A 9,738-nucleotide genomic window follows, 5' to 3' on the forward strand; every position below is an offset into this window, starting at 1 on the left:
TCTATCTATCTAAGGAGCAAAATTAACAACTCCCCCAATTGTCCCCAAGACAGGAAGGAAGAAAAGTGGCAGAGACCATGTGGTAGCCTAAAGAACTGGCTTATCATTCTAACCCAAGGAATTGGCTTATAGATCATACTCAAGAAGCTTCCCAGGGACTTTCAGAACTATTTTGAAACCCATTAAGAAATTTGAAATGAATTGAAACTGAAAACTGCTATGACTTTGATTTTATTTGGGGGCTGGTAGGATTTAGAGGACACTACTTTTTGTGTCAATGTGTCTTCATCTGTTAGTCTTCCCTCAAAAATATTTCTTACTATTACTATTGATGTATGGCACTCAGTATACTTCTTCCTCTCTATAATTTATTTTTTTCTGATCTGATGGGGCATGGTTAGAATTTAATAAGAGAAAATAAACTCTAAGTAAAAGTGTAGAGATTTTTCAAATGAATAACGTACATGAGCTTAGTGTATAAATATTGTGGTATCCAGTTTAGCAATTTGAGATGTATTTGTGTGTGTGTGTGTGTGTGTGTGTGTGTGTGTAGTAGTAGTAGTAGTATTTTAACTATTTTAGAATATTTTTCATGTCCAACTACTTGAACTTCAAACAGGTGAATTATAACTACATTTATACATTACACGTTTCTACTCATGTACACTATGCATCAAATACATGAAGTGTGTCTTTCAAACACAAACAAAATCATTTTCTCTCCATCAGAAACCCATTTACTATTTGCTTTTGCTTTTGATGGTTTTCTGATGCTGATTATTAGTACATTTTTCATTCACAGGGACACTTTTATTTGCAAGCAATATTTAGAAGTTCTAACATATAGATAAAATGAATTAACCTGCAGTTTATCTACATATCAAAAGTAGCTGGGCTTGTGCACAATAAGGAATGAAACTCAATGGACAAAGAATCAAAATAAGGATTCTTCTCACATTGGCATTAGTGTCCATTAGCAATACTAGATGGGTTGATTGTAAGTGCTGCTGATAGTCAATATCAATGAGCAGCGAGACTTTAAAAAAAGGAGGGAAAAGGTTTTAAATTTATCATAGTGACCCAATTTGAACACTTACGTGGCATTAAATAACATTTAATGCTCAAGGTGAAGGAAGAACTATAATGTCAGTTATCAGAGATGTTCCAAGCTTGAGCCCTTAGTTCTGAGTTAAACATAGGATTCTGGCTTTAAGCCTCACTGTAACTTTGAACACTCATGAATAGAATGGATGGCCCAAGAGAAAAAGCCCCGTAGTAAGGTACTTATTTAAATTTGGCTCTTCCATTTACATAAAGTTTCCCCTTAGAGGTACACCAAAGCAGTTTTTCTAGGACTTCAAATGTGCATATGAAATACCTAGGGATCCTGTTAAAAGGTAGGTTCTAATTAAGTAAATCTGAGGTGTAGGATATGAGATTCTGCATTTCTACCCATGTGTGTAGATATTACTGGTTGTTGGACCAACTTTGAGTAGAAAAAGTTTTGCGGATCATTGGCAGACTATATGAAAAAACATACTTTGTAAATATTAAGATATATATCACTTTACACTGATTGACAATAGTTAGGGACTCAATTTAAATTTTTAAGAAAAATTCCAAGTAGAACAAATTGTGTTTCAGAAATTCTTTATGGGAGAGTAGAGAGAAGCAAGGGATAGAAAAACAGTATTCATCAGGTACTAACTTATAGTTAAATAGGAGGAATAACTTCTCATGTTCTACTGCACATAGGGCAGTAGTGGCGAGCCTACATGCAGTGTGCCACAGTGGGCATACGGAGCCTGCTCTGTTGACAGGTGGCCTAAGTTACTCCATCAGTACCCCAGTAGCTGAACATCAGATAACAGTGCACAAAGAACCCATGTGCATGCTTTGGAGCCACTCGGACTTTAAAAGATTCACCATCACTGACACAGGGTGACTATGGATATTGATAATGTACTGTACATCTCGAAAGAGCTAAAAGAAAAGGCTGTGGAAATTTTCATTACAAAGAAATGATAAACATTTGAGAAGATAAGTTTAACCTAATTTGAACATTATGCAATATATACATATATATATATATATGTATTGAAATACCACATAAATATGCACAAATTTGATGTATCAATTAAACATTTTTAAAAGTCTGAACCCCAATATAGTTTTAACTTTTTTCTTTTCTTATTTTTTTTTAGCAAAAGCAAAACAAAACTGGGAATTGGAAAGAATGCAAAAATGATATTCATATTAAACAATTTTGTTGTGATTTGGATGCCTTGAAAGATTAACTTCTGTAACACTACCCCAAATAAAAATGTTTTTTAAATCCTTTTTTTTTGGGGGGGAGTTGGTTCATTTAGACTTACTCCTAAATACACCCTATAGATTGTCTCATTCCAATTAAAACAGAAATATTAAATTACAAGGAGAAGAAGATAGGTGGCTTTAGGAACAGTGGGAACAAGAAGAGATGATTGTGAGGAAAGAAATTACAAACTAAAAAGGACAGAAAGTGTAACTTAGTGGTACAACACTTTCCTGGCATGTAAAAGGCCCCAAGCTTGACCCTCAGCATGAAACAGAATTAAGCAAAACCACAGAAATCAGTTGTATAAATGCCCTCACTTTCCTATGTAAGTGTTCTTTTTCATCGGCATTGATGTTTTCTAGAGGAAAATAACAAAATTCACAGGTATAATCTTCAAGTAATAAAGCTTTTCTGTATTGCTTGTATAAAGTACAATCAACAATGCCCTGTTCAAGGAAAAATACATTGTCTCTGAAGTTCCATTCCCCCAACACTTGACCAATTTTTCATCATTGTGGAGTCAGTTTGCTGCCTTATGTGTAAATGAGCTTCATTACATATCAGAAAATGCATAGATGATCCCTCCCATGAAGAAAACTCTTTTCAGTCTTTTCAATTTTGTGCAGAACAACTCATTGTCATGGACCCAGATTATCAACACCTTTCTTGTTCCCATGACAGATCCCTTTCCACAAGTTCTGGAGCCACCATGAATATTGAAATGGAACTTCAAAGATGCCAAATACTCATCAGACCCACCTTTACCTATATTTAATACTTTGTCTTTCTCCTGTCTAACTTCTCTCCCCTGTTCCTGGAGAGAGTACACAGATTTATAAACCCAAAATGCCTTGTTAGATATGCATGAAAGAAATTTTAGTGTGGTTCTATCAGAGAGAGAAAGAAATGATAAACAAGGCAAAAATTTGAGTAGCAGTCAATGTGTTCTGGCAGTATCATTCCTTTGAAATATAAAAGTAAAATTACTAATACCGTTACTAACCAATTCCTCAGCCCAGTCAATATCAAATCATGAAGCTATTTCATGCAAAATAGCAATGAAAGAATTGATTCTGAAAACATTCAAGATGCAGACATGAGAAACATTTAATGAACTGCACACATGGTAGGAAATATCACACAAATGCAGACTGTTTTTTCAGGTAGTCCTACATAATTTGGGTCAGCTGCCCTCAAGTAGGTGGCCTCGTAATTAAGCAGATCTTCATTCTCTTAGCTTTCTACCTAAAAAATCTTGAAACTTTGAGGATGACTGAGCAGTAGCTTCCCTCCATAGACACACTTGTGCGGTGCACCAGGCGTGATTTTAAATGGTAGGGATAATTGCTTAATTCAAGCTGTAGCAACTGGCCAAGTAAACATGTAGCAGCCAGGAAGCTATTAGCATGATTTTAAGGCAATTATTCCATTAGTGTTTAATAGTCTCCAATTAGCCTTCTCTGACTATCAAAGTTTGAATGTGAGCTATTCCTCCAAAAATTCAAGTGTTAAATCAGAAAAGTGCCAACTATATTTTTAATCCTACTTGCATATACTGTATATGGATCTACCAAATCTCCATTACAGAATCATGGGGGCATGAAGGCATATAGATTTGGTGATGTGCAGTGTGTGTGCTTGTGTGTGTGTGTATGTGTGTTTCTCAGAAGTCTTGAAGTGAAAATGGGAGGCTCTGAAGGGGATTCACTTTGGATATTCTATTCACAGGCAATGGGAATGCAATGGAAATTCCTATGGCATCCTAATGCAATCATCGTTATGTCTCTACACAAAGACAACCAGAATATCAAAATTGCTGACCCCATGTCCAGTTTGTCCAATGGGAAAAAAAGGAAAAGTATCCTGTGGCTAGTAATGTTCAGTCTCTTGTCTCCTCACCCGGGTTGGAACTTGCTGCAGAATCATCCAGACACAAATCCTAAAGCCTCTCCCTCCAAAATGTTTAGTAGATCTTCTGGAAAGTTCAGTTTAGAGGTTAGATCACTAAAGTGATTGTGGTTCATTTATCTACATTGAGTTTCTGGATTTTTAAAATCTATGAAATGAAGATAAAAGTATACCTCACAAGGTTTTTGGAAGGATACTAGCTGGCACACATTAACAGGGCTTTGAAATGTGATGTGATTCAGAAATGTAAGGTAGAGTCAGGCACAGCATCCTATTATCTCTCAGAACTAGCTATGCCAATTTTGGCTTTTAAATTCCATCCCAGTCCTTGTCCTTACTTTCTCTGTGTATACAAAATTTGTATACAAATTACATGAAAATAACTGTCTAAAAGCCATATAAAAACTAAGGAAGAATAGAAATGGAGATGTCTGTGGATTTGAGAGTGGAATTTTTGCCAGCAAAGTTGTGTAGTTTCTACTGTCTCCTTCAAAAGAGCAATCCCCAGATAGCAGGGTAAGTGCAGAGTGGAGAAGCTATGTTGTTCTTTTCTTTGGAGACCTCTGGGCCCTTGGGAAGTTACCTATTCTAGAAGGGCAAAAAGAGACAATCCTTTCTGGGGAAGGTGCTCACAGGGCTGCGTGTGCCTGTCATCTTAACCTAATAGCCACTTAACTAGCAACCCTTGACTAGTTACTGCCCAATTCCAGGGTCCTTCCTTGAGGTTTTCAGGAATAGGTTTTTGTTTGGGGGAAAGGGGGATTTTTTCCTTTTTTTTTTTTTTTCTTCTTCTTTTTCTTTTTCATTGTTTTCCCCAAGTGACTCAGATAGGGCACTGGATGGGTCAGAGCAAGAGAAGAGAGACAAGAGGTTGAACTTAATAACCCATTTCTGCTCTGGATGGGAGGTGGACTACCCATCAGTAGTCTGCCCTCCAATCTGGTCCGGGAAGGATCAGGTGTGTTCTCCTTCAGCCCGGGTGTAGTTTAATTGGTAAGGAACTTGAATCCTGTCCCTAGCTGTCCTTTGTAAATAGTCCTGTCCGGTGTAACTGAGCTAAGGGCTGCTGCGCACTCAGCCCCGGGAAACCTGCCTAGTCTTCTGGTCCAAGTCGCGAGTGCCATGCTGAAGTCTCTTGATAACCATGCATGTTTCTTGCTTCTAGGCCGTCCTGACACCAGCTCCATCGCCTTTTCCCCACCTTTCGCCCAATAATCTTACCCCAACGTCCCTTATCACGCAGGTTTCCTTTCCCATCTGTTCTGAGCAGCAAACGCAGAGTCGGGAATGGTTTTCTTTCCTGACCCGCAGCCTAACGTTGCTGACACGCACTTGGACCAGGCGCCAGACCGTGGCCACTCGGCCTGGCCCTCCGAGTCCACACGATCAGGGAAACGCTGACCTCTGCTCCTCGCCCCTTCAGCTTCGCGTCAAGGGCAGACATCTCACAGTGCCTGTCCCTGAACTTTCATCACACTTCGGGAAGCGCTTTGTCTCTTTAAAGGAGACTGAGGACGAATCTTAAGGACTGGAGAAGGTTTCACCCCATTACCTATCAAATGTGCTCAATTCCATGCCAGGGATGGTCCGGAGATCCTCGGGAGGACGCCGAGACTTAGGACACCAGCTCGCACTCGCCGCGCACTGTCACCCCATCAATTCAGAAACCTGCCTCCCAATCCCCCAAACTGCAGGGCGAACCTCTGGAGGGGGCCCGGGGCTCCATCCGAGAGCCCGGCTTCTTCCCTGCCCCAGCCCTGCGCCCACGGACAGCTTGCTTCTAGGACCCCGCGGAAAGCGGTCACCTTGACTCCTGGCGCCACCGTCCCTAGAGGTTTAGAAAACGCCGGCTTGGCCCGCGACCCACCCCAGAAGGCGAGTTTCCCTCCCGCGGGCATCGCCGCAAGTTCCCACTTAGTGGCGGATAAAGCAGGGCGGGGCAGAGGGAGCGGGCGCCCAGCGCCTACCTGGGATGGCCAAATTGGTGAGGGGGATGCTGTGGATGCTCTCCGGCAGAGTTGCCATCCAGTCGGCGAATTTCAGCTCGTTTCTCCCCTGAGACGAGGCCATCGTGCAGGTCGGCGGCGCGAGCTGGTCCCCGCACTCCTCGGGCAGGCAGGCAAGCTGGCAGGCTGCTGCCGCCAATCCAATGTTTGCTTGAGCCCCAGCTAGAGTTTACACTCCGCTCTGCGCCACACCCACAGGATGGCGCAGACACATGCTAATTTTAATAATTATTCAAAACACCCCATGCTCCCGGAGTGCCTCCGCCAGACTCCACCGGAGCTTTTGTTCCTGACGTCCGCGCTCCAGTGTCTGCCTTCCCCTCCCTCCCGCCTCCCTCCTTCAGCCTTAACCCTCCTAGGTGTCTCTGCCTTTCATTGCCATTCTGCGGCTTTCCTTGGCTTCTTATTCTTACTCTTGTGTTTTTAAAAACTTGATTCACCAAGCTGCTTTTTTCATATTCTTGCCCTGTCTTTTGGTGGGACTTCCTGGTCTCCACTGTATGAAAGGCAGTCTGGAGGCTGAAGCTAAAATCCTAGTAGACTTTGAGATGTTATTGCCTCCCGAGTAGCAGACTTGAACGCTGGCTTTCAGGACTTTCCGTTCTTACCAGGGAGGACTGCTTTTTGTACGCTACAACAACAGGTTATGCCTTTCCTCGGTGGGGCCCAGAGCCCTGCTTATACAAAATGGTGGTCCTTGTTCACCACTTTGCCTACTTTTTTAAATAGCTAATAAATGTTTCAGGGATAGGCAGAAAATTCTAGGTGCTTCTAATTAACCCTTGGTGCCCTGCTCCAGGCTTTCATAGTAAAGAAACATTGAACCATGTCCAGAGAAATCCATTTCTATGGAGGAAGCAGCCTACATCCTCTCTGCTTTTATGGCATTCGGGGCAAGACTGAAGCCTAATAATGAAAGAAAACCACTACATCTCCCAACAACATGCTCTAATTGTTGTCAGTACCATTTGCTGGGATGTATTTGGCATCCAAAGTGATCTATGTGATTGAATTTTCATTCCTTGGCAGCTGAGAAAGATGTACCTCTCTCAAGAGAAATCACTCATTGAGCTTCCAAAAAACTGTCTGGGTCTTCCTGCTCTCAAATGAGAAAAAGGAGAGAGGGCAAGTCTTTTAAAAGTGACTAGCAGAGTGGTAAGTTGGATATATTAGACGAACCAAAAGTATGCTGGGCCTTTGCAGCCTAGGGACTGGAGATACACTCTTTCACACAGTAGCATGTAAATTATTCTTTTCCTAAAAGAAATGCTATTAGGTTGGAGAAATAAAAAACAAAGAGACAGAGCTATGAAATATAAGAATAATCAATTCAGTTCAATAAACCTATTTCACATGTTTTTCAAAACTCCAGAGCCTACTTATTTTATATAAGGATAGTGAGACCAAAAGATATTCACTGTCAATTGGGAACACTGTAGGAAGGAGGAGAGAGGAGAAATGATGCCTTATCCTTTCTACCAAACTTACCATTCTCCTTGTAAAATCAGTTCATAGGTTTAAGCAGACATGTTAGGGTTATCTTTAGGGATGAGAATGGAATACATGGGATTTTTTCCCCCAAGCAAATCTTAATATTCATGCTAACACAGCAGAACCCACATATCCTTTTAATTAGAATGAGAATTTTGCTCAGTATAAGATTCTTGGTCAATAGACTTGTAATCACCACTCTTGTAGCTAACACCAGTGCTCTCCGGAAACAATTATACAGCAAAGTACTAACCTGGGAGTTAGATACTCTGGTTCTGAACAGTTTAAGCAAATCATCTAGTTGGTATCAGCTCCCATTTTCTCCATTATAAAATGTTAATAACTCCAAGATTTGTGGTGAAACTTCCAGAAGAAAATGTGTATATATTTATTGAAATCACAGGCTATGTGTCTTTACCTCTCTTGGACTTTTTTAGATAGCCCTTGCCTTTTAAAATATTGTTGTTCTAGAGGATGAAATAATTATTGAATATGGGGAATATTTTTTAATATGGTACATTTTAGGAATATAGCCTCTTCAAATGTTCTGAGCTTATGTGTCCCAAAAAGTTTATAAAACATGTTTTTAAAAATCTAAATCACCTTAAATGTTGAAGAAAATTTCCTTTATAAATAACCATGTGCTACCTTTTGATAAAGCACATAACCCCATCTCTTTTATTTTCAGGGAATTTAAGGATTTTTTTAATGTATTGGTTTAGCATCAATCATTACCTCAAGTATGAAACCTAATAGTTCCAAATTTCTTTCCTGGCTGTGGAATTAGTGTTTTGGAAATATTTTGTGGCCCAATTTTCCCAGATTTCTATCACCAGCCTTACTACAATTTACTAAATGACATTAGGAAAATTAGTAATTTTTCTGGGCTTTAGTTTGGCCACTATGTTAGTTAGGCTTCTCCAGTGAAATAACACCAGCAGTACATAGAGAAAGAAAGAGATTTATTTTAAAAACTGGCTTATATGATTGTGAATACTGCTGGGTCAAAGTCCGGAGGGCAGATCAGCAAGCTAGAAACTTGGGAAGGACTTTTATGTTACAACCATGAGGGAAAATTGCTTCTTCTTCGAGAAACCTCATCATTTTCTCCTAAAGCTTCCAACTGATTTCATAAACCCTACCCATATTATAGTAGCTAATCTGTTTTATTCAAAGTAAATGATTAAGAATGTCAGTCTCATCCACAAACATCTTCATAGTAAAATCTACTCTAGTGCTTGACCAAACAACTGGGTATCATAGTCTAGCCAAGTTGACACAAAATTGACACACATACTAGCAAATGAATGATATGGCTATGTCTCACCTCAATGGAAAAGGAACCCATTCAGCTTGCCCATTTTTAGCACTTCACCAAGTAACAAATCACCACGGCTTATGTTTGGTATATTTATGAAAATATGTTTTGAAAGAAAAATCGAATCAGAATTGTCTCTACATTATTATTCCTAACTTTTCTTCCCTGTTGCTATTGTGGTGAAGTCAGAAGTGACCTTTGGAAATACTACATATTCTTCTAAATCTCAAGGATCATTACTATAATGTTGTTTTCTCAGAGCATAGAATAGTGGTAGCCTGGAATGAAAAAGGAAGACTATTTCAAGCTCATGTGAAAAATCAGAAAAATGTTAGAAATATTACTATCTCTGTTATAAATTTAGAACCCTGGTGTACCAGCGCTCACAACAGCATTATTCATAATTTCCATGAGGTGGAAACAATTCAAATAACTATATACAGATAAATGGATAAACAAATATGATATATATGATATTATACATATGTGATAGATATATAAGATATATAATGAGATATTACTCAACTGTGAAAAGCAACGAAATTCTGATTCCTGTAAAACATGGATGAATCTTGAAGACATTGGTAAGTAAAATAAGCCAGACACAAAAGGACAAATATTGTATGACACCACTATATTAGTTAACTAAAATAGTCTTTTTTTTTTTTTTTTTTTTTTTTTTTTTTTTTTTGGGTTTT

At 39.4% G+C, this 9,738-nt stretch overlaps 1 protein-coding gene across 1 annotated transcript in view; it reads right to left on the reverse strand.

Moving 5' to 3' along the window:
- Positions 1-6,539, reverse strand: part of Plcxd3 (phosphatidylinositol specific phospholipase C X domain containing 3) — a 199,243-nt gene extending 192,704 nt beyond the window's left edge. The window contains exon 1 of the mRNA XM_010633876.2: positions 6,193-6,539. Coding sequence (XP_010632178.1) covers positions 6,193-6,295 — 103 coding nt within the window. The 5' untranslated portion in view covers positions 6,296-6,539. The remainder of the gene's footprint in view (positions 1-6,192) is intronic.
- Positions 6,540-9,738: the final 3,199 nt, after the last annotated feature.

Source organism: Fukomys damarensis, unplaced genomic scaffold (genome assembly GCF_012274545.1).
Source record: "Fukomys damarensis isolate Sample0158 unplaced genomic scaffold, DMR_v1.0_HiC HiC_scaffold_1, whole genome shotgun sequence".
Classification (NCBI taxonomy): domain Eukaryota; kingdom Metazoa; phylum Chordata; class Mammalia; order Rodentia; family Bathyergidae; genus Fukomys; species Fukomys damarensis.